This window comes from Erinaceus europaeus, chromosome 10 (assembly GCF_950295315.1).
Source record: "Erinaceus europaeus chromosome 10, mEriEur2.1, whole genome shotgun sequence".
NCBI classification, from domain to species: domain Eukaryota; kingdom Metazoa; phylum Chordata; class Mammalia; order Eulipotyphla; family Erinaceidae; genus Erinaceus; species Erinaceus europaeus.
The window spans coordinates 99,433,503-99,461,335 of record NC_080171.1 but is presented as its reverse complement, the minus strand read 5'-3'; the positions used below and the strand labels follow the sequence as shown (position 1 = coordinate 99,461,335).

Sequence of the window (27,833 nt, the reverse complement as noted above, 5' to 3'; positions counted from 1 at the left end):
GGGAGGCGGTGTGGCACCTAGTTAAGCACACACACTACCAAGGCCCTGGGTTTGAGCCTCCACTCCCCAGGTACAGAGAAGTAGCTTCATGATGAGTGATGCAAGTACTGCAGGTGTCTCTCTCTCTCTCTCTCCCTCTCTTCCCCCCATCTCAATCTCTCTCTGTCCTATAAAATAAAGAAAAAAAGAAAGAAAAAGGTTGCCAGGAGTGGTGGATTCATGATGGAAGCACTGAGCTCCAGCCATAACCCTAGTGGCAATAAAAATAAATTTAAAAAGGTGTAATTTAGAAACATAAGACTAGAGATATTATAAAATGGGAAGCAGAAACAAGCAGAGACTGAGAGATGCCCGGAAAGGCAGAAGAAAATCTAGGGGGTATAGGGTTCTGAGAGACACCTCAGACAGCACAAGCAGGACCCATAGCAAGGTGGAGTTTGCTGGGTCCCTGTGACAAAAGCAGGTTTCTTGGAAAAGGAGAGGAGCAGAAGCATTATCAAAAGTCTTGAGAGAGAATGGGAAGGAGTAAGTAGATGTAGAGAAAGCTTGTTGGGAAAGATCCAGTGGAGAAGGGAAACGCAGTGTGAAGGGAATGGAATCCGTGTGTGTGTGTGTGTGTGTGTGTGTGTGTGTGTGTGTGTGTGTGTGTGTGTGTGGCTGGTAATTACACTTTAGTGCATTCAGGGGAATAGGAGATAAAGTGTGGGTACAGGAGGCAGGAGAACCAATCATCCAAGATCTTTTCAATTGGGAAGGAGGATATTGTTTCTCCCTTAGTGAACTCACTGTAGTAAAAACAGAACAAGGCTAGGCCCAGTTTCTTCTTTCCCGATAAGTCGTTCTATTAGTTCAGTGGTCTGTACTTATTGAAGGATTTGATTTCCAGTTTCCATTGCTTACACTCAACTGTGGGCTGAAAATACTAGGCACACAGAGAGAAAACCTGTATACTCATACTTTTATTATAGTGGTAGATACTGTTCTATTACTGTTGTTTTTACTCTCCTACTATGCCTGATTTTTAGGTCAAGCTTTATCCTAGGTAGGCATGTACAGGGAAAACACACTTTATGTAGGGTTCCCCTACCTGATGCTTCAGGCATCCACTGGGGTCCTTAAATGCCTATTGCTGAGATGGGAGACTGCTGTACATTCTCACAGGACAGTGGAAGATTACTGCTTTATAAGACACAGAGGTTACATCAGACTCTCCTGACTCTAGGCAGGACATCTCAAAAGGATCTGACAGGGCAAAAGCTACAGATGGGTGAAGGGCTGTGCCGAGGTGTCTCCTGTATCCCCCCCCCCCCATACTCCTGCCAACATTGCTGGTTTGGGTCAGCAGTTCTGGCTTCCACTACTTATTCCCCTCACAGGTGGGCAGAGCTTTCAATTTCAACGTAAGGATGTTTAAGAAAAGAAAAAAAGGGGAGTCAGGCTGTAGTGCAGCGGGTTAAGCGCAGGTAGCGCAAAGCACAAGGACCGGCATAAGGATCCCGGTTCGAACCCCGGCTCCCCACCTGCAGGGGAGTGGCTTCACAGGCGGTGAAGCAGGTCTGCAGGTGTCTATCTTTCTCTTCCCCTCTCTGTCTTCCCCTCCCTCTCTCCATTTCTCTCTGTCCTATCCAACAATGATGACAACAACAATAATAACTACAACAATAAAACAACAAGGGCAACAAAAGGGAATAAATAAATAAAATAAAGAAAAAAAAGAAAGAAAGAAAAGACAAATGACACTTGCAAAAAATTCCATATGACAGATGTCACTAGAAGTTTGTTGCCCAGAGAAAAGGATCTTGGAAGATCCTTGCACAGAGCTTGCACAGAGAGCTGGCAGTCCCATCCTAAACTCAAGAGACCAGACCAGCACTGTGTCCCTGAACTCTCGCCCAGGGTACTAGCATCTGGAAACTCTGCTAAATCAAATCAAGCCGATCTTTGTCCCCAAGTAGAATCATGTAAGAGTAAGTCTCTGCAGGGCACTTTCCTGGCCCACTCCCTCTAACTTTCTTCTCTCCTGACTTTTGACTTTTTTTATTCCCCCCCATCACCAGGGCATCACAGCCTTTGAAAACCTTTTTCGGCTAGGAGAGACACCCACAAAGACATCTCAGCACCAAAGCTTCCTCCATTGTGGTGGAAGCCAGACTGAAACCTGGGTGGCAAGCATGACAGACCAGGTATCTTCCTCAGCTAACTTTCTTGCTGACCCTCTCTCTGGCTTCTGTGACTTCATTCTCTTTCTCTGCCCTCCGCCACACCTCTCTGCCTGCTTCTTCGCTGTCCCTCTAGCAGGCAGTGTCAGCTTCAGTGTCAGCTTTGCTGAAGACTGTCATCATCTTTCCCCTCCCATTGTTTTTTTTTTTAAGGAGCATTCTTTTTTAAAATATTTATTTATTTTATTTATTTCCTTTTGTTGCCCTTGTTGTTTTATTGTTGTAGTTATTATTGTTGTTGTCGTCGTTGTTGGATAGGACAAAGAGAAATGGAGAGAGGAGGGGAAGACAGAGAGGAGGAGAGAAAGATAGACACCTGCAGACCTGCTTCACCGCCTGTGAAGCCACTCCCCTGCAGGTGGGGAGCCGGGGTTCGAACCGGGATCTTTATGCTTTGCGCCACCTGCGCTTAACCCGCTGCGCTACAGCCCGACTCCCTCCCGTCCCATTGTTGATGGCCTTGAGCCTAATGTGCTTCTTAGGACTTGCAATCCAGTTCTTTCTCCTTACACTTGTCTATGGATCTCCTTCCTGTGTACCCCTCTTTGGGACACCTTCTGAACATCCCAGACTCAACCTCTTCATTCAGCGCTGAGGATTTCTTCCTCATAGAGGCTCCTCAGTTCACAGTCCTGCCCTAGTGAAGGCACCTATCTGCAACCCTAACCAGGAAGCTGCCTGCCACCTGAACTTCCCCTCCTGCCTTCCTCAGGCTCCAAAGCATCTTCCCACACAACTCAGAATAATCACAAGTACCAATCCCTATCACTACTTTCCTGCTTCTTATCACCTCTGCCCTAGATTGCTGTCCTAAGCCTGTCATTTAACTGAACTCCCTGGATCAACTTGGCGCTGCTCCTCTCTGTTAACCACCCTGCTGCTAGAGTTCCTTTTCAAAACCCCTCAACTGACCACTTCCCCAGCCAGGATGATGCCCCTCCCAGCCACCCTCTGCTCCCTCCCTGCTTTGCCTCCTCTGCTGTCCTCTAATCTCCTATTTCCCTGTCTTCACCTGGACAATTCCTGTGGAACTCAGCATTCAGCTCAGCTGTTTCCTCCTCCAAGGAAGGAAACACGTGCTTCACTCAGCTGCTGTGTGAGCAGCTCCTGGGGAAGTGAGTCACTGCCCCACTGACCTGTTTCCCCCCCCCTGTTTTTCTTTCCATCCATGACCAGAGGGCAGGGCCCTGCCTAGCTGACCTGTGTAACCCCAACCCTGAGCACATTTTCTTTTGTAAATAAAGTTAGAAATGCATCTTTGACTTACAGTTGTAACACAAGAGCAGACCAGCGTCTCCATCTTCATACACATCAATAGCTGCAACAAAATTAACCTGCAATGATAATGGGCAATGGTCGAGGGCAGGCCAGACAGACACTACTAAGAGACTTTCTCAGGTTACTAGGGCAGGGTAGTGACTAACCCAGGAGCTTGGGGTCACTTGTTCTTCACTAGGACCCACGATGTCACCTAGGGGACATGACTGCAGTGGAAGTCAAGTGAAAGTGATTCTCTCCAGTGGGACTCCTGGCTCCATCTTTTCATGCCCTTTGAGAAGGTGTGTGTGTGTGTGTGTGTGTGTGTGTGTGTGTGTGTGTTACCTCTACTCTCCCTGAAACACCTCATGTCTATGACATGTGTCCCTGCTTAGAAAGCATTCTCAGGCAGGTAGTTTACTTCACTTTGCCACTGACCAGGGAAAGTGAAAGGGACAGTTATCATTTTGCAGATGAGTAAAGTGAGGCTCAGGGAAGTAGAATCACTTTAGATCCTCAGCAAGCAAAGCCACATTCAAGATTTGAACTGTGCTCTGGTTCTTCTCCACTTGTCAACATAGTCCTGGGACTCTTGACAGGTCTGCTGGAGGGCAACTATGTCTCATGGTCTGGTGGCTGAGTCTGTGCCACTCCAGGAGGGTTCACTGCAGTGAGAAAGTTGGTCCTGGCAGCCTGTTTACTTAGAGGTCAGGTCTGTAGACATGTCTGGGGTGTGTGTGTGTGTGTGTGTGTGTGTGTGTGTGTGTGTGTGTGTGTGTGTTGGAGGAGGGCAGCCAGAAGCAGGAACAGGAGCAGTGGAAGCTCGGGCAGCATCCAGACCAAGCGTTGTACTCAGTGGCAGTGGCAGCAGACGCCAAGGAAGTGTCTGCACCCACCAAGTCTATTACGGGTGCCAGGACTGTGCAGACAAGAGGATGAGTAAATGTTCAGAGCTTCAGGCTGCAGGGCAGCAAGCATGGAGTCTCAGGGCCATTCAGACTGGGCCACCTCCTCCCTAGGCATGCTATCCCATTTCCTTCAGACCTTTATTAATACTCAGCACAGTGAGACCACTTTGGGGTCTCCGTACCTGTAATGGCCTCCTCCATGGGCAATGGAGCTGGCGGGAGCACTCTCTGCAGCACTGCTACATGTCCAGGTGAGGACACTAGAAACTACTTGAATTTTTTTTTAACTTTAATTTGAAAGGACCGAGAGAAATTGAGAGAAAAGGGGACATAAAGAAAGAGAGAGACAGAGAGATACCTGCAGCAGTTTCATCACTTGTGAAGCTTTCCCCCTACAGGTGGGGACTGGGGACTTAAACCTATGTCCTTGAGCATGGTAACATGTGCACTTACCAGGAGCACCACTGCCTAGCCCCGCAATTTGAATGTTTTTATAATTAATTAATTAATTAACTAACTGATTGATCCTTTCTTCCCCCTCCTTTTTTTTTTTTTCCACCAGAGTACTACTCAGCTCTGGTTATTGGTGGCATCAGGGACAGAACCTTGGACTTTTCACATGCAAGACCTGTGTGCTACCACTGCACTATCTTCTCTGACCTTGAGTGCTTTCAAATATATTCTGGTGGCTGGGAAGATGGCTCAGTAGGTAGAGCACAAACCACACATTCATGAAGTCCCAGGTTTGATTCCTGGCACCACATACGACCGAGTGGTACTCTTGTCTTTCTCACTTCTACTCATATAATAAATAAGTTTAAAGATGCATATTCTTGACCCTCCCTTCTAGGAATCTTAATAAGGTAAACTATGGAAGTACATAGACACCTGGTTTTTTATTCTTTATTATTATTTTTAAAGTTTATCTGGGAACTCAGTAAAACGTACTGATTACCATTTTTCAAGGACTTGGGACTGAGCCCTTGGTTACCACATGGGATCACCTGCATGAGGGAGGCTTCATGAATGGTGGAGTGGTGCTGCAGTGCCTCCCCTTCTCTCTCTCTCTCTCTCCCTCTTTCACTCTCAATTTTTTTAAAGTTTTAAATTTTTAATTATGTTTATTTATTTATTGGATAGAGATAGCCAGAATTCAAGAAGGGAGGAGTGATAGAGACGGAAAGAGACAGAGAGACACTTGCATTCCTGCTTCACCACTTGCAAAGCTTTTCCCCTTCAGTGGGGAGCAGGGGCTCAAACTTAGCTCCTTGTGCATTGTAATATGTATGACTAGCACTTGGCCCCTATCACTCTCTATCTAAAAGAAAAAAAAAGACTGAACCCCAACAATAACTCTGATGAGAAATTTTTTTTTAAATCTTATTGGCTAGGGAGTTGGGCAGTAGCACAACAGGTTAAGCACAGGTGGCACAAAGCACAAGGACCGAAGTAAGTATCCCAGTTCGAGCCCCCAGCTCCCCACCTGCAGGGGAGTTGCTTCACAAGCGGTGAAGCAGGTGTCTGTCTTTCTCTCCCCCTCTCTGTCTTCCCCTCCTCTCTCCATTTATCTCTGTCCTATCCAACAATGATGACATCAATAACAATAATAACTACAACAATAAAACAAGGGCAACAAAAGGGAATAAATATAAAAAATCTTATTGGCATTTGAAAAAGATAAAAATAGGGAGTCGGGCGGTAGTGCAGCGGGTTAAGCGCACGTGGCTAAAGCACAAGGACCGGCATAAGGATCATGGTTCAAGCCCCCGTGTCCACACCTGCAGAGGGGTCGATTCACAACTGGTGAAGCAGGTCTGCAGGTATCTTTCTCTCCCCTCTCTGTCTTCCCTTCCTCTCTCCATTTCTCTCTGTCATATCCAACAACAACAACATCAATTACAACAATAATAACTACAATAATAATAAAAAAACAAGGGAAACAAAAGGGAAAATAATAATAATAATAATAAAAGATAAACATAGGGGGCCGGGCAGTAGCGCATCGGGTTAAGTGCACATGATGCGAAGCACAAGGAACGGCATCAAGCCCCTGGCTCCACATCTTCAGGGGGCTCGCTTCACAAGTAGTGAAGCAGGTCTACAGGTGTCTATCTTTCCCCCCTCTGTCTTCCCCTCTTCTTTCAATTTCTCTCTTTCCTATCCAACAACAGTAATAACAACAACAACAACGATAAACAACAAGGGCAACAAAAGGGAAAAAAATAGCCTCCAGAAGCAGTGGATTTATAGTGCAGGCACTGAGCCCCAGCAATAACCCTGGAGGCAAAAAAAAAAAGATAAAAATAACTTGGTGGTGATAAAATTCAAAAGACAGACATTTCTTCATTTGTCTTCCAAAAGTCAAGTGAAGTCTGACTTTCCTACCCCAACTGAAAGAAGGTTCACAGCTAGGCCAGTGATCAACTTTCCCAGGGGATTCTGGGGGTAAGCTCTCAGCAAAACCACTGAGTTCTGACCTCTAAGTAGACAGTCAAGATGGGGACTTGGGAGCAGGAGAAAATTAGAGACCCACATCCCATGACCACATCTGCAGTTACTTTCAGAAGAGGCCTTTGGTCTAGGGACGAGGCACCTGCTGCTGGTGAGGCAGTGGGCCACAGTGGGTCTAACAGTGAACTAAACTTATGGTGCTGACTACGGTGCTTCTGAGACATTTTTCTTTTCTTTTTTTTTTTTAATATTTTATTTATTTTCCCTTTTGTTGTCCTTTTTCAAATTGTTGCTGTAGTTATCATTGTTGTTGATGTCGTCATTGTCGGATAGGACAGAGAGAAATGGAGAGAGGAGAGGAAGACAAAGAGGGGGAGAGAAAGACAGACACCTGCAGACCTGCTTCACTGCCTGTGAAGCGACTCCCCTGCAGGTGGGGAGCCAAGGACTGGAACCAGGATCATTGCTCTGGTCCTTGCGCTTCTTGCCACCTGTGCTTAACCAGCTGTGCTACTGCCCGACTCCCTGAGACATTTTTCTTGAGCAAGGATTATCTTAGTCCCTGAAGGGAGGTATAGACATGAAATAGGAATCCACTGGCCCCAGCTGAGAAGCAAGGAGGAATGGGGCAGGAGCAAGGCTGACAGAGGGTACCATCTGAGTGACACTCAGTCCCCAAATACCTGAGTTTGGTGGATCTCTCTCTCCCTCTCTCTCTCTCTCTCATCTTCCTCCATGGAAATGGGGTCCTGCTGCAGGAGCCTCTAGGTGAAAGCTGGTCTTAGTTCCCCAGGCAGGCCATTTCTAACAAGGTTTTACAAAGTCATAGCTCATGACATTTTCTTTCTTTCTTTCTTTCTTTCTTTCTTTCTTTCTTTCTTTCTTTCTTTCTTTCTTTCTTTCTTTTCCCTTTTGTTGCCCTTGTTGTTTTTTTAATTTATTTTATTTATTTATTCCCTTTGTTGCCCTTATTGTTTTATTGTTGTAGTTATTATTGTTGTTGTCGTCGTTGTTGGATAAGACAGAGAGAAATGGAGAGAGGAGGGGAAGACAGAGAGGGGGAGAGAAAGATAGACACCTGCAGACCTGCTTCACTGCCTGTGAAGCGACTCCCCTGCAGGTGGGGAGCCGGGGCTCGAACCGGGATCCTTATGCTGGTCCTTGTGCTTTGCACCACCTGCGCTTAACCCGCTGTGCTACATCCCGACTCCCCATTTTCTTTATTTTTAAAACAATTCTTTATTGGGGGATTTGTGGTTTATAGTTGACAATAAAATACAATAGTCTGTACATGTGCAACATTTCTCATTTTTCCACAACTCCCACTATGTCCTCTGCTATCATGTTCCAGGACCTGAACGCTCCCCCCTACTCCACAGTCTTTTACTTTGGTATAATAGCTCATGCCATTTTCTTTCCTCTAGGGACTTCCATGGTGCTCCCATGCTCAAACCCAGGGTCTCCCATACAGCAGGGCATGGGCTCTACCAGGCGAGCTATCTCCCACATTGCTATTCCCTCCCCCTTTATTAACCAACATTTTGTCTTAGGGAAAAACTTTGTAAATTTGTTTTAGAAAATATAGTCAAGAAAAGACAGAACATAATAGAATTGTTTTGCATAGAAAAACAAGTAAAGCAGAAATCAAACAAAACTTTCAACCCAACTTTTCCTGAGTCTTCATGAGAGAGAAAAAAATCCACACATTTTTTTCATCAGAGAGAGAAAAAAAATCCACAACCACCCTGTTAAATTAACAGGGCATTACATATAGGTAAAAAAACAATAATCACCAATCTCCTGAATGCTGTAAATTCAAACATGTAACCACTTAAGCATGAGGTGTCTTAAACCTGAACATGCCAGAAAGTTCCTCTGAAACAAGCTGAGGACTCTTTCACCAGAAAAGGCAGGCTTAGTCTTGGGAACTGGCTGTCAGGTGGAACAAAAAATAGCAAGGGACATAATTTTCCAACTCCTACTCCATTTTTTGACTGTTCACACAGAGAATTTTGAAAAAGAGAAAGGGCAAGAACTTTAAGGCAAATCAGACCCTTCCTCCTTAGAAGTCAGTAAACTAGGGAGCCGGTCAGTGGCGCAGTGGGTTAAATGCACATGGCGGAAAGTGCATGGACCAGCATCAGGATCCTGGTTCGAGCTTCTGGCTCCCCACCTGCAGGGGAGTCGCTTCACAGGTGGTGAAGCAGGTCTGCAGGTGTCTGTCTTTCTCTCCCCCCTCTGTCTTCCTCTCCTCTCTCCATTTCTCTCTGTCCTATCCAACAACAATGACAGCAATAACAACAACAATGACAACAATGATGATAAACAACAGGGGCAACAAAAGGGGAAAAATTTTAAAAGTAAAAATTAAATATATATATACATATATATATGTCATCAAACTAGAGGAGGTAGGTTCCCTGCTGGAGGGCTGGAGCTGCTGCCCTCCTGGCTTTAAATTAGGAAGATTCTCAGACTCAGTCTACCAGGTCATTCATTATTCATATCACCCAGGGGACACTTACTACCCATTGATTCCCAAGTTCCAGCTACCCAGAAATTCTGATGTAACTGGAGTGGCCGACAGAACACTGATATTTTTTAAAAGCTGGGAGTGAGAGATATGGACATCTGTAGTTTTTTGAAACTACTCAGGCAATTCCAGTTGCAGACAGATTTGGGTACCGTGTGTGTGTGTGTGTACACATATAACTGTATGTGAATGTAGTTATGAGTCACTTGATGCTAGGTTCAGGGGTACTTTTACTATGTAATCTCTCTTTTTAATCTTTATTTTTGGATAGGGACAGAGGGAAATTGAGAGATGAGGGGGAGATAGCAAAGGAGAGAGACAGAGAGACACCTGCAGCTTTGCTTCACCACTTGTGAAGCTTTTCCCAAACTGCAGGTGAGGACCAGGGTTTTGAACCCAGGTCCTTGCACACTGTAATGTATGTGCTTAAACAAATGCTCCACCGGTCCCTGACTATGTAATCTCAGTAGTCTAGTTCATGTAGCCTTGTAGGATAGTGGATGACACCACTCTAATACATTCGTTCAATGACAAAATCTAATGATGCAGTTCTTGGCATATATCCTGGTCCTTAAGCAACACGTGACTGTATATAAGGGAAATGACAGATTTAAAAAATTATTATTGATATTATTATTTGCAGAGCTGGGGCTTCATGCATGTACCATTTCACCATTCCCAGGTGACTTTTCATTCAGATAGAGGGACATATAGAGACAGAGGGATGTATAGAGACAGAAGGGGAAACCACCACAGCACTGGAGCTTCCTCCTGTGCCATCATACCTGCCTTCTAGTGTGGGGCTTGAACCTGGGTCTTGCATGGCAGAGCACTGGCCCTATCTGGTGAGCTACCTCTCTAACCTGAAATGACTGGTGGACCTGTAATTGATAACAATGGAAGACAAGGAGGTTTTGTATTATATAAAATTAAACTGAATTTTCCTGATTATTTTATTTTATTTTATTTTATTTTATACCAGAACACTGCTCAGTTCTAGCTTATGGCTCAGGCTTGAAAGGCTTTTGCATAACCATTATGCTATCTCCTCAACCCTGATTTTTCTATTTCTTAAAATCTTGCTATTATTATTTTATTTTTTTACCCTCCTTCAAAATATTGCTTTTATTAAGTGGTCTACACAGTAATGAGTCATTTTAACGAATGTTTATGTTGGGCATATCTTAGTAGCATCATCATAATGGGTTCAGGAGGAGGGGAAGACAGAGAGGGGGAGAGAAAGATAGATACCTGCAGACCTGTTTCACTGCCTTTTTCACTGTGAAGCGACTCCCTTGCAGGTGGGGAGCCAGGTGCTTGAACCGGGATCCTTCTGCCAGTCCTTGCGCTTTGGCCACTTTCGCTTAACCCGCTGAGCTACCACCCGACTCCCCATGTTTTATTTTTTATTATCTTTATCTATTGGATATAGACAGTCAGAAATCAAGAGGAAAGGGGGTGACAGAGAGGAAGAGAGAGAAACACCTGCAACACTGCTTCACCACTCGCAAAGCTTTGCCCCCTGCAGGTGGGAACTGGGTCAGACCCGGCCGGGTCCTTGTGGATTGTATCGTGTACTCAACCAGGTGCGCCACCACCTGGCCCTTGGTAACATCACTTAAGAGAAAGCCTAATCAGGGCACCCAAAGGTAGAGGGCAGAACTCCTAGTCTTCTCGGCTTCCCTCTTGTGCCTAAACCCGTCAGCTTACCCTGTTAGCCTCCACGTGGTGCAGCCTGAAGGCCTCTCCTGTGCTCTCGTTCACCACGTCGAACTGATGCCGATAAGCCACACAGATGAGGTTGTCACTCTCTTCAGCCGGCCCATCTACTAAGGTCATCACCACAGGAGAGTCAGACAGACATATCTCCTGTGAGGTTAGTGATGAAGCCAGAGAAAGGTTAGGGCACAGAGTTATTTTCCTAGCCACCGTCACAGTCAACCTCCCATCCAGAAGAGGCCTTATCCCCAAGGTAGGGAGAGCGAGAGAGAGGCAGTGACCATATCAGATATCTCCCTCTTATGAATTATCCTCAAGGCTCAGTCCTCTGCCTACCGCAAAGGGGAGAGGCCAGGAAATAATTGTGGGAAACTGACAAAAGTGTGATCTGCATTTGTCCTCAGAAAGTCTGGCACTGCCCTGTGACTTAAAAATAACTATCATGATAATAATCATAATTGCTAATCTTATTAAGCATAAAACACAGTGCCAGTCATTATTCTCATTGAATCCTTATAGCAAACTTATGAAACAGGGCAGGTTGTTATTCTACTTTGCAGACGAGGAAACTGAGGCTCAAAATTTCTGTAACTCACCTACCTCCCCATAACATTCATGTAATAGAGCCAAGTTATAAACTCAGAAAATCTAATTCCACTAATAAATGCACATATTCTGCATAGATTTTCATGAGCTCACCAATTGCTCTATAAGAAGATTAACATGGGTGAAGGGTGGGTAGTGGCACACCAGACAAAGTGTACACGTTACCATGCACAAGGGCTTGGGTTCAAGCCCTGTTCCCCATCTGCAGGGGATGCTTCATGAGCAGTGAAACAAGTACTGCAGGTGTCTCTTTGTCTCTCTCCATCTCTATTTTCCCCTCCCCTCTCGATTTCTCTCTGTCCTATCCAGTAAGAAATAGGAAAAAAATGGGTGGGATAGATATCATAATGGTTTTACAAAGAGACTTCCATGCCTGAGGTTCTGAAGTCCCAGGTCAATCCCCCACACCACCATAAGCCAAAGTTGATCAGTGCTCTGGTAAAAAAAGAAAAGAAATAGAAAAAAAATAAATAAAAGGCAGCGGGAAGAGGTGGATTTGTAGTGCCAGCACTGAAATCCAGTGAAAATCCTGGTGGTGGGGGGTTGGGGAATTTCGGGCTAATGAGCTGGGGTTGGGGAGAAGATTAGCACCTACTCAGAGTAAGAATCCCCCTTCTGCACCCACAGTGACCCTGGGTCTATGCTCCCAGAGGGATAGAGAGTGGGAAGGCTATCAGGGGAGGGGGTGGGATACGGAGATCTGGTGGTGGGAATTGTGTGGAGTTGTACCCCTCTTGTCCTATGGTTTTGTCAATGTCTCCTTTTTAAAATAAATAAATTAAAAAATTTATTTTAACTTTTAATTTAATTTAATTTAATTGTTAATGCTGTTGTGACCCCTGAACTGAAGATTAGCAGAAACTGCTATGTAAGATTCAAAATGCTTTAGTTCCAGGCAAAAACTAGTTTTAAATTCTATAGGTATGCTCTGCTATGACAGACAACATTTGGCATAGTTTACACCTGAAGGTACGATAGTTTTTAAAGAGACATGAGATGGTAAAGACAGGAAAGGAACTCGATTCTCAGGAGACATTTGTTACTGGATTTGTATCTGGCATGCAGGGCAGTTTTGCTCACTCCCTGAACTACTGAGGCCACCTTTATCTCTTGCTAGGATTCACATTAGCCTCTTAGCACCTGCTTCCTTCATGGTTCTCTATGTTCCTCTCTGTCCAAGAGCCAGAATGATATTTTAAAAGTTGCCACTTCTCTCCTTCAGACTTTGCAATGGCTCACTCAGAATGGAAGGCAAATGCCTTGCAATGGCCTTCAGGGGTTGAGACAATCTGATCCCTTGCCTTCTCATTTCCTTGCCTTATGCCTTTGGCTCTAGTTGCCCTGGGCTCTAGTGCCTTGAACAAGTTGTCAGAATCCTTGATTGACTTTTCCTTCTGTCGTAACTCACTTAAAACATTTTGTTTGGGGGGACCGGGTGGTGTAGTACCTGGTTAAGTGCTCTTATCACTATGTGCAGGGACCCAGGTTTGAGCCCCTGCTCTGGGCCCACTCACAGGGGAATGCTTCATGAGCAGTGAGGCAGGTCTGCAGGTATCTTTTTTCTTTCCCCCTCTCTGTATTCCCCTCCCCTCTCAATTTCTTTCTGTCCTGTCAAATAAAAGTAGAAAGGGGGGGTTGGTGAAAAGGGAAAAAATGGCACCAAGCCCCAGTGATAACCCTGGTGGAAAAAAATTGTTTGAACCTCTGTTCAGAGATAAGCTTTTCTGAGAGGGTTTTTTTGGGGTAACATTTCTAAAAGAGGCCCCCAAACTCCTTCTCCATCACCCTTTGTTCTCTTGTTCTCTTTCACTGTTATTCTCAGGATCCAAAGATTTACTTGATGTGTTTCTATTCTTCAATTAGAAAGCAAACTTCTGGAGAAGGAAGACTTGGCTTTACTTATTGCTCTCTCCTTTGCTTATTGCTGTCTCCCCAGTTGTGCAGAAGTAAGGTGGGCAGAGTAGAATCCTGCCTGCCTTAGTCCTCTAGGGGGAGTTGGAATAACAGGTAAGGGTTTCTTCAGTTGATCATTGACCTGTGGGGCAGTTACTTATGAGAGATCTGCAGGGGATGACGGACTCGGGCTGGAAGGAGACAGGGACATTCAGAATAAACCTACCCTGATGTACTGGAATTCTTCAACAGGGGACTCCAAGAGAGGAGATAACAGGGAGATGCTGGTTCCTGTGCTTGGCTTGTGTTTCCTTGTGATCAGAAGCAGTTTATTCCGGATTGCAACCACAATCCTTAGCTCTCTGCTATGGTGAGTGTTAATGGCATATAAGTGGCAGCCTGGGAAGAGAAACAAATGATGCTGAACATAAAATAAGAAGGTGGGAAGCCCCAGGCCTAGATAATTTGGCAATAATTAAGGACCCGGGAAAGTAAGCATGAGCCAGTGAAATGACTCTGAATGTTCTTGCCACTAGGCAAAATGAGACATGAGGTAAAAATCAGGTTGAAGTTATAGGAAAATTAAGGAAGTCCTATTCCTTTTGAGTGAGAGTTTATGTACTTAAGTTTCATATTCACTTCCTGCTATGAATTAAAGTAGGGTAAGGTTGATCAAGAGCTCCAGGAACCAATTTGCTAACAAACATAACTTACCTCCAAAATGTGTTACACAAGGTCTAGAGTTTCTCTGGTTCTTTTTTTTTTTTTTTAATTTTCCCTTTTGTTGCCCTTGCTGTCTTTTTATTGTTGTTGTAGATATTATTGTTGTTATTGATGTTGTTGTTGGATAGGACAGAGAGAAATGGAGAGAGGAGGGGAATACAGAGAGGGGGAGAGAAAGACAGACACCTGCAGATCTGCTTCACTGCCTGTGAAGTGACTCCCTTGCAGGTGGGGAGCTGGGGGCTCCAACCAGGATCCTTATGCCAGTCCTTGTGCTTTGCACCACGTGCGCTTAACCCGCTGCGCTACTGCCTGGCTCTTGTTTCTCTGGTTCTTAATGCATTTTTCTTCTTCCAGATTCTCTTAGAGAAACAGTGATTCTATTTTTGTTTCCAAGTAAAAACTAAACCAATAAAATCAAATTTTGACTGTTTTTTTTTAGTTTTGCACTCACTATGCTCAACATGACACTCCCAGTACTTTGTAAAAATTTACTTATTTTAAAAATATGTATTTATTTATTTATTTAAAAGATTTTTATTTATTTATTCATGAGAAATGATAGGAGAGAGAGAAAGAAAGAGACATCACTCTGGTACATGTGCTGCTAGGGATTGAACTTGGGACCTCATGCTTGACAGTCCAAAGCCTTATCCACTGCGCCACCTCCCAGACCACTAAAACATTTTATTTTATTTATTATTGGATAGAGATAGAAATTCAGAGGGGGAAGGGGAGGTAGAAAAGGAGAGAGACAGGAAGACACCTGCATCCCTGCTTCACCACTCATGAAGCTTCCCCCTGCAGGTGGGGACCAGGGGCTTGGACCCAGGTCCTTGTGCACTATAATGTATGTGCTTAACCAGGTGTGCCACTACCACCTGACCCCTCTGTAAAAAGTGTGTGTGTGTGTGTGTGTGTGTGTGTGTGTGAGAGAGAGAGAGAGAGAGAGAGAGAGAGAGAGAGAGAGAGAGAGAGAAAGAGAGAAACACCAGAGCATCACTCTGGCATAAGGGATGCTGAGGGTTGAACTAGAGACCTCACGATTGAGAGCTCAACACTTTCTCCATTATGCCACTTCCTGGAAGAGAGGGGGAAAAGGAGAAGGAGAGGGAGAGGGAGACGGAGAGGGAGAGAGAGAGAGACACCAGAGTATCACTCTGGCATACGGGATGCTGAGGGTTGAACTAGAGACCTCATGATTGAGAGTTCAACACTTTCTCCATTATGCCACTTCCTGGGCTGCAGTCTAGGACTTATTTGACTTATAATGGGATGTCTATACCCTTTGAACACTTTTACCTATTTTGCTCACTTACACTCCTCCCTCCCCTCAATAACTGCCAATGTGTTCTAGGCTCCACATATAAATGAGCTCAAGCAGCATTGGTCTTTCTCATCTGCTTATTTCACTGAATATACTGCCCCACGGTCCATCCTTCTTCTTCTCATTAAAAATTTTTTATTATCTTTATTTATTGGATAGAGACAGCCAGAAATAGAGAGGGAAGGGGGTAATAAAGAGGGAGAGAGAGAGAGGCATACACACACAGAGAGACACCTGCAGCACTGTTTCACCATTCTCAAAGCTTTCCCCCTGCAGGTGGGAACTGAGGCTCGAACCCAGGTCTTTGCACCTTGTAACGTGCACTCAACCAGGTGCTCCACCACCTGGCCCCGTCCTTATCATTTTTATATTCAATAAAATTGGGGCAGTCTGAGAAAAGTTAATTGAACAGAAACCAGTGGTAACAGGAGGAATGAACTCACCCTTTGTTTTCTCAAGTTTGTTTTCTCTGCAGTCACACTTGCTCTTCACGACCTGCTTTTCTTCGATGCTCTTTTGCACAGCGCTGAGCCTGAAGACAAAGAGACGGGCATCCTTTCCTGGTGAGACAAGAGAGACACAAAGGTGGGAAGTTTAAATGACCCGGAAGAACCAAAGGGACAGCTGGCAACCACCGGCAGGGGGATTACGACTGGAGATATTGTGGAATTGAGGAGAAACCCCACACTTTCTTTAGCTAACAAAGCATTAAAAGATGCACATCTTTTAGGCCCCTTCTCAGAGAACAAATGGACCAACAAGAATCCCTGAATTCTGGGCACTGTGGAAAGAGCTAGACGGTTGCAGGAGGTCAGGTCCCCCACTGGCCCTGTCATGACACACGTTCTTCCTCTAGAGACCACCAGAAGTGGGGAGGGACATCACCTTTGTCTGCTCTGAGAATCAAAAGGTCCAGGGCCTCCAGTACATGCATTTGTTTCACAGGCAGAGTTCTGTCAAACACTGGCACTGATGGAAGGTCATCTGAAAAAAAGGAATTTGATTACTCAAAACTGCAACACATGTGTTATCAAACCTGTGGAACATGACTACGTGTCATTTAGGGTCCCAGTTCTCTCTAGGCAAAGCTGAAAGTCAGCTTCCCAAAGTATTCATAAGACTAATCGATAAATTCCAGCAGATTTTCCTCCAGTTCAAGGAGAAGGACTGACAGCTCCTTCCCAAAGGGAAACAGAAATACATCTAAGGAGCATAGCAGTAGAGCTCCAAAACGGAATTATTTTTCTCAGTGTTCATAAAAGAAAAAATGCTGCATATCTCAATCTCAGTTTTACTGGGATTATATTATCAGGTCAGTTACCAATTTTTTTTTAAAGGAGTGTCCTAGGAAGTGTATTGAGTAGAGCATCTGATTTGTAAGCATGAGGTCCTGAGTTCAGTTCCCCACATCACATATGCTCTGGTGTTCTGTCTCTCATCTTTTAGTAAGTAAATTGATTAAAATAGAATAAGCTCATGAAGTAATTTCTCTTAAGTTTTTCTTATTTTTAATGTAATGATTAAAGTTGTATAATATCTTAGGTGATTTTATATACTTCTCAAGAAAGCCAAATAAAAATGTCCTCTTATATATAACACAAACGCAAACATACCCTAATCCAATATGCCCTATGTCTGTATCAGTAGTTTACTTAAAAATTTTTAGTGTTTTTCCACATAGGAATATGAAATGGTATTTTAGATAATAAGAGTAATATATCAACGGGGTTGCCCCAATAACAGGAAAATTATCTAGCGGAAATATTCAGGGAGATGCCAGATAAATAGATGATAAAGACATTGCAATTACACCTAAGATTTGTTTTTAAGCTTACTTACTGGGATCTTAAATTGCTAGCAATTACTTTGATCCCAGGAGACTCTAGAACATAGATGGCTGAAAGAGTTATCAAGGCTGTTGCATGAGTAAAAGTCTGTTCTTAGCTTGATGTAGAATGAGGACAAGGCAAAATGTTCTGGGATGATAGAGACATTGCAGGTAGGAGAAGCAGCTAGCATCTTCACCTGACACAGGCTGCAGTTCTTTCCTGTGGGCTTTTATTTTTAAAATTTATTTTATTGCCACCAGGGTATCCCTGGCACATAGTGCATGCACAAGGAAACCACCACTCACAGGCAGCCATGATTCCCTTTTTTTTTTTTGAAAGGACAGAGAGAAATTGAGAGGGGCATGGGAGGTGGCGGGGGGCGGGGGGGGAGGAAGGGAGACAACTGAACTCTGCTTCACCTCTAGTGAAGACTCCTCTCTGCAGGTGGGGAGCGGAGGCTTGAACCTGGATCCTTATACATGATAACATGTGCACTCTAGGTGCACTCCCCACTGGACCCATGCAGGTTCATTTTTAATTTAGGTGAAAGGGGTCCTGATGATGTCAGGTCTTTAGAGCTCTGTCTGGTCTGAACACTCCTCCCTGGATGGCATCAACAGGACCAGTAACCTCCTCACAGGGGCGAGGATCTTCGGCAGAGCTGGTAGAGTACAGAACCTAAGAGGTTTCTATCAGACAGAGAATTTGCTCTAGTTTTCTTTGGTTGTTGGGACAAAATTATTCTTGTTTTATTTATTTAAAAATTTTCTTTATTTGTTATTAATAGTTTGTTACAAGATTATAAGATTTCAGTGTAGAGTTCCACATCACACCTACCACCAAAGTTCTAGGTCCCTACCTTCCCACCTTCCAAAAATAACTACCATAGTTCTTATAAGTCTTTTTTTTAAATTAATTCCTTTTTGTTGCCCTTGTTATTTTATTGTTGTAGTTATTGTTGTTGTTCTTGATGTCATTGTTGGATAGGACAGAGAGAAATGGAGAGAGGAGGGGAAGACAAGAGAGGGGGAGAGAAAGACAGACACCTGCAGACCTGCTTCACTGCCTGTGAAGCAACACCCCTGCAGGTGGGGAGCTGGGGGCTCGAACCAGGATCCTTACTCTGGTCCTTGCGCTTTGCGCCACCTGCACTTAAGGTGCTGCGCTACTGCCCGACTCCCAGTTCTTATAAATCTTAACAGTTCACTTGCTTCTGTTTTGTTTGGATTTTTTTTTTTTTTGGCAATTTCATGTAAATCAGATCTCTAGATTCCACATATGAGTGAAACCATCTGGTAGTTATATTTCATCTCTTATTTCGTTAAGCAAAATCACCTTATAGGGACAAATCATAAATTCCACAACAGCCACTTTTTTTCCTTCTCTACCTCAGGTCTTCTCCCCAGATAGTTGGTTTTCAAGTTCCTTGTACTTATGCTAGAGAAAACTTGACTTCTCCAAACACTGGGCACCCCAGCACCTGGCATCATATTTGACATGCTATAACTCTTCCACTTCGTGGACTACTGCCACCACAACAATGGCAGCTGACCTAGATGGAGGACTTCTTAAGTGCCCTAAGGCTGAGTGTCTCAGTGTTATTCAAATGCCTTAGTGACTCTATTAGGGTAAGAACCTCTAATTCTTTCATATAACAAGTATGTACCTGAGGCTCAGGGACACTAATAACTCGCTCAGGGTTCCATCTTGAGCACACGCGATTCAAATCTGTGCAAGGATGCGGCAGTGCTCTTAGTCAATGATCTGCATAAAAGTAGCACCATATCCCTGTGGAGTGATGCTCAGGTCCTAGAAACAGCAGTACTATAAGGAACTAGTGACAGAGGTGCTTCCTTTTAGACTGAAAACAAAGAAGTACTGTGTCACTGCCTCACCATGTACAAAATGACTGAGCATTTATTCTTCAACAAATCTCCCCCATGCGGCTGAACACTGCACAGGAGGACATGGAACAAGGGTGGGGGAAAGTGAGGTGTGGATTTAATGCTTGTTTTATTTATTTTTTATTTTATTAAAGATTTTATTTATTTATTCATGAGAAATGATAGGAGAGAAAGAGACACTCTGGTACATGTGCTCCTGGGGATTGAACTCAGGACCTCATGCTTGAGAGTCCAATGTCTTACCCACTGCATTGCCTCTTAGATAACTTAATGTTTGTTTTATAATGAGAGTTTTCCTTATTGGTATCTCTTTATGAAGAAAGAAATAATCTTTTAGAACTGCCTTTCCTATTACTGCAAAGCCAAAATAAATGATGATAGCATATTTAATCAGTATTTGGTCTCTCCTCAAAGTAGATTTTGCTAAATACATAGGATTTTAAATGTTTTAATAAGAACCTTGAAAGCAGTAGACTCTCAGGGGGTTAATATAATGAAATTAAGCAGAAACTAATGGGGTAGAGTGGAACTCAGCCTGAAACAAAATGGAGAGAATGCATCTATGGAAGCAATCTATAATATGATTAAGCACAGACAAGGAAATGGTAAACAAATAAATAACAAAAGAATTACAGCTTAAGAGCCCAATAAGGAATAGAAAGCCTTAAGGGTTATTTTCTTTTCAGCAGGAGCAAAAAGGAAACACCACTATGTAACCAGTACATGGAAATACTCAATTGAGTAGAAGATCTAAGTCAGTGGCAGGTGTCTGCAGCTACTGTCTAGGTAAGATGGCATTCCATACATTTAGAAAAAAAAATGAATCTCCTTAAAAATTTCTACAAGCCTCCTACATGATAATTTGCTAAGTTATTAATCCATAAATATGAACATTTCAGAAAGAGAAAAAGAATCTAGATTTTGATTCTGAATTAAGAAATAGAAACAACTCAAATAGAATTTTTAGAAATGTTCTGGGGAACAAATCTAGGGCCTTACACATGGTCAGTACCACAAAGTGACCTCTCAGTCCAATCTTGTTCGATATTGTGGGTGGAGAGAGACACTAAGGCACCATTCCACCATCTATAGAATCCTTGATGTTGTCCATGGTGCTCACCGGTGGTGCTAGCAATCAAAGCCAGGACCTCGTGCATAGAAAGCATGCATTCTAGTGCTGAGTCATTTCCCAGACCTTCAAATAGAAGGTGGTTTCCGGCAGTTTTACAACATGTTATAATGAAGGATACTATCTCTCTTTCTTCTTCTAAAGATTTATTTGCCTATCTATTTATTGATAGAGCGGCCAGACCACTCTGGCACATGCAGTCTGGGGATCAAAGCTGGGTCTCATGCATTTAGATCCTGTGCTTCACTACTAAACCACTTCCTGGCTATACTTTTCTCTTTCTTGTAGTTTTTTTTTTTAACATTTTATTTATTTATTAATGAGAAAGAAAGGAGGGGAGAGAGAAAGAACCAGACATCCTTCTGGTACATGTGCTGCCAGGGATCAAACTCAGGACCTCATGCTTGAGAGTTCAATGCTTTATCCACGGCACCACCTCCTGGACCACGCTTTCTCTTTTTTGTAAAAAGGCAAATGATCAGAATTGAACATGATTTCAGTTACATTTTTTTCCCATAATTATTTGCCTAGGATTATAGCTACAGAAATCTATTTTAAAGACTTAAACACTGTCAAGTTTAATTTAATTAATAACATATATTTAATTTAATTAATAACATATATTTAATAGAAAGAACTGGAATCACATCTGGGGTCTAGTCTTGGGTATGACACTAGTTAGCTATATGAAATGTCACACTGTCCCCTCAGGCTTCAGATTTTTCACCTAGAAAGCTAAGAAATTAGTGGTCTGGGAAGTGGCTTAGTGGATAAAACAATGGACTCTCAGGGGGCCAGGCAGTAGTGTAGTGGGCTAAGCGCACATGACACGAAGCACAAGGGCCAGCCAAGAATCCCCGTTAGAGCCCCTGGCTCCCCATCTGCAGGGGGAGATGCTTCACAAGCAGTGAAGCAGGTCTGCAGGTCTCTATCTTTCTCCCTCTCTGTCTTCCCCTCCTCTCTCCATTTCTTTCTGTCCTACCGAAGAACAGTAACAATAACAAGGAGGGCAACAAAAATGGGAAAAATGGCCTTCAGGAGCACTGGATTTGTAGTGCAGACACCAAGCCCAGGATTATCCTGGAGGCAAAACAAACAAACAAACAAACAAACAAAAAACCACTGGACTCTCAAGCATGAGGTCCTGAGTTCAATCCCCAGCAGCACATATACCAGAGTGATGTATGATTCTTTTTCTCTCTCTCCTATTTTCTCATTAATAAATAAATAAAATCTTAAAAAAAACTAAGAGATTAGACTTATCCTTAATGTCTCTTTCTTTCTTTCTTTCTTTCTTTCTTTCTTTCTTTCTTTCTTTCTTTTTTAAAGATTTTATTTATTTATGAGAAAGGAGGAGAGAGAAAGAACCAGACATCACACTGGCACATGTGCTACCAGGGATCGGACTCGGGATCTCATGCTTGAGAGTCCAAAGTTTTATCACTGTGCCACCTTCCAGACCACCTTAATGTCTCTTTCTATCTCCATTCCTTCTTTAGTTTTTTTTTTTTTTTTTTTTTTACCAATTTTCCAGTTATTCTGTAGTTTCTAAAGTAAAATATTTAAATTCTGATGATTAATTTTACATAGTTTACTTTTTATTAAGTTATATGTACAATAATGCTATGCACCCAATTAAAGCACATATAAAAGCACTAGAAAAGGTCAGAAGTAAATTCATTTTAAGTCCAGCCTGTGTCTCTTCTTTACAAGGAGCCTAGCAAAGGGCTCATCGCAGGTTCTTAGAACCTGTGCTGAGAAATGGGATCAGAAAGGAGAAAACAGACTGGAAGATGCTTGGCCGTGATATTGCTTTCACCATAGCAACTTCCAAGAAGCTCTGACACTGTCCCTATGGTAACCAGAGACTGGCACACTGCCTGTTCTGTGCAGTGGATGATGTGCCTTGGAGGATCTGCTGTTGCTATGTGTCTACCTCTCTCTGAAACCCCAGCAGACAACTTACTAGCAATGTTTACACTCTTTGTCATTCCTGAGCAGTCCGCAATAATGCAAATGGGGCTCTGGCTGGAGGGGATCACACTGTCCTTGAGCATAAATTAAGCTGGATTCCCTCTACAGCATCTACTTTAATGGCAGATCGCTTGGTGATTGCTTTGACCATCTCACCAGACAAGTGATCCATCTGGCTGTCAAAAAGTCAGACTTAAACTGAGCTGAAATTTAACTCCTGGCCTTTTTTTTTTTTTCCTTTTTCTTTTTGATACTCAGTGCCTGAGCTTCTCTTTTACTTCCAGTGGTCAGTTTTTCTTTCTTCTCGATGGAGGGTGAGAGACAGAGAGGGAGAGAGAGGAGAGATACAGTGGCACCCCTTTCCCATTTGTGCAACTTCCTCCCCTGCAGCTGCTCCCATGTGGTGACTCAAGGCTCAAACCTCAGCCCTTGTACATGGTGACGTGTGTACTCTACCAGGTTAGTCACCTGTTGGCTGGAACTCCACCCTGTCAAAAATTTAAATTTATGTATCACTAAAAAGTGGAATAAAATTTGTATTGTTTGGTTTGGATATCAAGTACCTTTTGAATTAGAAATGCCTTGTAATTTTATGAAGATTTTTTTTTTTTAATTAAGAAAGAGACCAGGGCAACATTCCAGCACGTGTGTTCCTGGGGATTAAACTTAGAACCCCATGTGTGCAAGTCCTAAGCTCCATCTGCTGAGTTACCTCTTAAGCCACTGAATTAGAAATTTTTAAAAAATATTTTATTTATTTATTCCCTTTTGTTGTTGTAGTTATTATTGTTGTTGTTACTGCTATTATTGTTGTTAGGACAGAGAGAAATGGAGAGAGGAGGGGAAGACAGAGAGGGGGAGAGAAAGACACCTGCGGACCTGCTTCACCGCCTGTGAAGGGACTCCCTGCAGGTGTGGGGGGGGCTTGAACCCGGATCCTTACGCCAGTCCTTGCGCTTTGTGCCACCTGCGCTTAACCTGCTGTGCTACCACCCGACTCCCAGAAAAATTTTAAAAATATTTATTTATTTATTCTCTTTTGGTGCCCTTATTGTAGTTATTATTGTTGTTGATGATGTCATTTGTTGTTGGATAGGACAGAGAGAAATGAAGACAGCAGGGGAAGGCAGAGAGGGGGAGAGAAAGATAGACACCTGCAGACCTGTTCCACAGCTTGTGAAGTGACTCCCCTGCAGGTGGGGAGCCGGGGGCTCGAACCTGGATCCTTCAGTCCTTGCGCTTTGGGCCACGTGTGCTTAAGCTGCTGCACTACCGCCCGACTCCCTGAATTAGAAATTTTTAAAAACTAAAAGAGCTTTGGGAGAGAGCACATCCCCCCAAAAAGTGCTTATAAATAACATGTCCTTGTTGATTTAAGATACAATGTTGGAATCATGGCAAATATTGGAAAAGGGGACTTTAAAAAAAATTTATTTATTCCCTTTTGTTGCCCTTGTTGTTTTATTGTTGTAGTTATTATTGATGTCGTTGTTGTTGGACAGGACAGAGAGAAATGGAGAGATGAAGGGAAGACAGAGAGGGGGAGAGAAAGACAGACACCTGTAGACCTGCTTCACCACCTGTGAATCGACTCCCCTGCAGGTGGGGAGCTGGGGGCTGGAACCGGGATCCTTGTGCAGGTCCTTGCACTTTGTACCACGTGCACTTAACCCGTACCGCCCGACTCCCCCCCCCTTTTTGTTTGTTTTAAATAGATAAATTCATATGTACCATCTAATCAGAGATTTGGGAGAGGGGTGCATGTGTTACGGTTTCTGGCTTTCTTGTTTAGAATGTATCACCTCTGCTTGTCCTGAAAACAAGGGACTAATTTTGTAAGGAAACAAAGCTTGGTTAACGTCATTGCTGATGACACCATTATCCAAAGGGAAGTGACATCTCAGAAGTACTACAGCTAGGGTAGTGTTGATAGCATAATTGTTATGCAAAAAGACTCTCATGCCTGACACTCCAAAGTCTCAGTTTCAGTCCCCCACACCACCACAAACCAGAGTTGAACAGTGCTCTGTTAAACAAACAAACAAACAAAAAAAACTACAGCTCCACAAATAAAGAACATTGGAAGGTGCAGCTACTCACTAACCATCCACTAGCAAGACACCGGCATCAGTGGAAACCAGCAGGGCCTGGCCCCAAGGGTCTGCACATACAGCTTCGTGAGGGAAATTGCTGCAGAAACACTGAGGCTCCCAAGGCTGCAAGGCAACAACACAAGCATTGGAAAATGAGTGCACCAGAAGGAATACACACCACAGTCCATCAAATGAAAAGGTAGAGGGCACAGCTGGAAGCAGCAACACAACACACCCTTCCAACCCTGGTAGCTAAATGGGGACCATACTCAGCCATATATATATATATTTTAACATTTTTTTATTGATTTAATTATGATCAATAGGCCTGTTGGATAGCTTTCTAGCCTTATTTCCAACTCTGACACCATCTCCCCAGATAATACCTTTGGCCCACCTGCATGTTAGCTGTCAGTCTCAAGCAAAAATTAGTAAAGTCCTGGGCCCCTTGAAATATACCTAAAATAGACCTGCTAGCTTTTTCCTAAATGGAGACCCCCCATTCTCATCTGCTCTACTCTTACCTTTAGGTTCCTGATTATTAAACAATTTGTTCTGTTTTATATCTTAATGCTTTTCAGCCACCAAGTTGCAGATGCTACCATGATGCCAATCTGTCTTCCCTGGGCAGACGACCTCACCAATGTGTCCTGGAACCCTGCCTCTTCATCTGTCTTTCTTATTAAAACTACCTTACAGATACATATATCACATATTTCTGGCATCATGACCTGTCTCTATATTGTAATGATGTTCACCAGGTTCACCTGAAGTACAGGTAACATTTTCTTTCTTTTATTTTTAAATATATTTTTTCTTTTTCTTTTAAAAAAATTTTTCATTCCTTTTATTATTGGATAGAGACAGAGAGAAATTGAGGGGGAAGGGGCGAGATACAGAAGGAAGAGACAGCGAGATACCTGCAGCCCTACTTCACCACTTGTGAAGTTTCCCCCTGCAGGTGGGGACCAGGGGTTTGAACCTGGGACCTTGTGCACTGCAATGTGTGCATTTAACCAGGTGTGCCACCGCCTGGCCCCAGGTAACATTTTCTAAGCAAGCTATTTTTTTTTAATCACTTGGAAGTTGGACCAATTTGAGTGTGTGTGTGTGTGTGTGTGTGTGTGTGTGTATGTGTGTATTTTTTTGAGAATTCACATTAGTGTCTCATAAAAGGAAGGTCTATATAACTCTACAAAAAAAGATTTCTGTGCTGCTGATTCAGAATGCAATGAAACCATTATAATGAAAGTAATTGTGTTAGTATAAATTTGCTTATTGATCAATTTATGGCTAGGAAATCTTAGAAGGAATAACATCCATCTGTAGAAATACAGTGAGTACTACTGAGGAAACTCATTCATGTTCCCCGACATGACATATCGTACCATGAGTGTTAACTACACTTTCATTTCAGACCTCCCTCACAACTGTCAGAGTCATGTGTGGAAACATGGGGCCAACAGTCACTGTTTTGTGTATTCTTTGACAAACCAGAAGAAAGGACATATTTGACATAACCAGTACCTGTCCTCCAAAGCACCTGGTTTGGCTTCAATGAACAAGAAGTTTTTGGAGATTTTTAGGGGTATGTTTGACTCTTATACCTTCACTATTACTCTTTTTTTTTAAATCACTTTATTGGGGGGGTAATGGCTTACAGTACAATTGTTGACACATGGGTAAAATTTCACATCCCATCATGACAGATATCTGCAAAACACTCTCATTTTTAGCTGAGATCATGCACCAGGAACCCAAAGCCTCTCCTACCCTCAACCTTTCCCTGCCCTCCTTTCCCAGAGTCCTTTGTTTTGGTGCAATACACCAACCCAGTCCAAGTTTTACTTTATGTTTCCCCTCTTTGTTTGTATTTCTTAAGTTCTACATTATTACTCTTAATCAGACATTCTGTGCTGGACTGTACAACAGAAGACTGTGTTTGTAGGGGTAGGTGTGTACTTTTTTTTTTAAAGTGATCTTTTTTTTATTTATTCCCTTTTGTTGCCCTTGCTGTTTTATTGTTGTAGTTATTATTGATGTCGTCCGTCATTGGATAGGACAGAGAGAAATGGAGAGAGGAAGGGAAGACAGAGAGGGGAAAGAGAAAGATTGACACCTGCAGATCTGCTTCACCTCTTATGAAGCGACCTCCCTGCAGGTGGGGAGCCAGGGGCTCGAACCAGGATTCTTAGGCTGGTCCTTGCGCTTTGCACCACCTGCGCTTAACCTGCTGTGCTACAGCCCAATTCCCAGGGGTAGGTGTGTATTATGGTGAATTTGCTTGAATTGGTGAATTTGCTCGAATGTTCTGAGTAGAAGCGATGATTCTAGGTCATCTTGGACTCTGTGTAAATACTATGTATGTTATTGCTAACTTAGAACATGATGCTCTTCCTTTAAGAAGCATACAAGCCTCAAAAATGAATACTCTTATTGCTAAGATGAGACTTGGACTGTTCTGCAAAGATCATATACAGAATAAATATGAAGACATTTTATTGACTGAAATAGGTCTACACAAATGCAGGTCACTAATTGGAATGGCATTTCCTGAAGATTTATGGAAATTCTGAGAGCATGACTTAGAGCAGAACATGAAAAAGCAAGAGGAATATAAATGCCAGTTGGGAGGCAGAAGCATCAGAGCATTAGGTGACACCAACAGAAAAGAGCCAATTCTTTTTTTGTTTTCTTCTTAAGAATAAAATCTTAATAACAAAACATTCTCTGACCAGTGGGCATAATTTCGAACGCTTGTGTAGAACAGAATTCTTAACCCAGAAGACCTAAGGGTCTGTAGGATCCATAGAGGGTTTATGGCAGCTTGTGGAGATTGCATTCAAAATGTTGTGTTATGCAAAGAGACTCTCACAGCCCCTCCACTAGGCCACTGAGGTATAGATCTTCTCCTGAGTTTCCTGGTTAGTTCTCTGTCCCCTGGTGTCAGCACAGGACCTCGCCCCTCCTACTGCAGCTTCTGAGGGCCGTAGCAATGGAGACTCACAGTTGCATTTGGTGAATCTTACAGGAGTCCTGTTCTCCCTTCAGATGTCTTTTTGTTGGTGAAACAGACTGGAGGTGGTGTCTCAAGTGGTAAACTGCCAGATTGTTACCAGCCACTTAGCCTCTCCCTAGGCTCCTCTCTGTCCACGAGCCACACGTGTGTGCACTCACCAGTGATTTGGTGGGTTCCTGAAATCGTTCTAGTCCTGTCTTGTTGCGGTCCCAGATGATTTCCCCAAAATGCTGTGTATATGTGCCATTT

At 43.2% G+C, this 27,833-nt stretch overlaps 1 protein-coding gene across 8 annotated transcripts in view; it reads right to left on the bottom strand.

Moving 5' to 3' along the window:
• Nucleotides 1-27,833, bottom strand: part of GARNL3 (GTPase activating Rap/RanGAP domain like 3) — a 229,909-nt gene that overhangs the window by 26,242 nt on the left and 175,834 nt on the right. For all 8 annotated transcript variants that reach the window (XR_009552095.1, XM_060200172.1, XM_060200173.1 and 5 more), the window contains 6 exons: nucleotides 24,577-24,688; nucleotides 16,522-16,620; nucleotides 16,080-16,196; nucleotides 13,813-13,985; nucleotides 11,079-11,237; nucleotides 3,487-3,553 (listed from right to left, as the gene is read on the bottom strand). Coding sequence is in view for 7 of the 8 variants with exons in the window: in XM_060200172.1 (XP_060056155.1) it covers nucleotides 3,487-3,553; nucleotides 11,079-11,237; nucleotides 13,813-13,985; nucleotides 16,080-16,196; nucleotides 16,522-16,620; nucleotides 24,577-24,688 (727 nt within the window). In the remaining variant the exon portion in view is untranslated. The remainder of the gene's footprint in view (nucleotides 1-3,486; nucleotides 3,554-11,078; nucleotides 11,238-13,812; nucleotides 13,986-16,079; nucleotides 16,197-16,521; nucleotides 16,621-24,576; nucleotides 24,689-27,833) is intronic.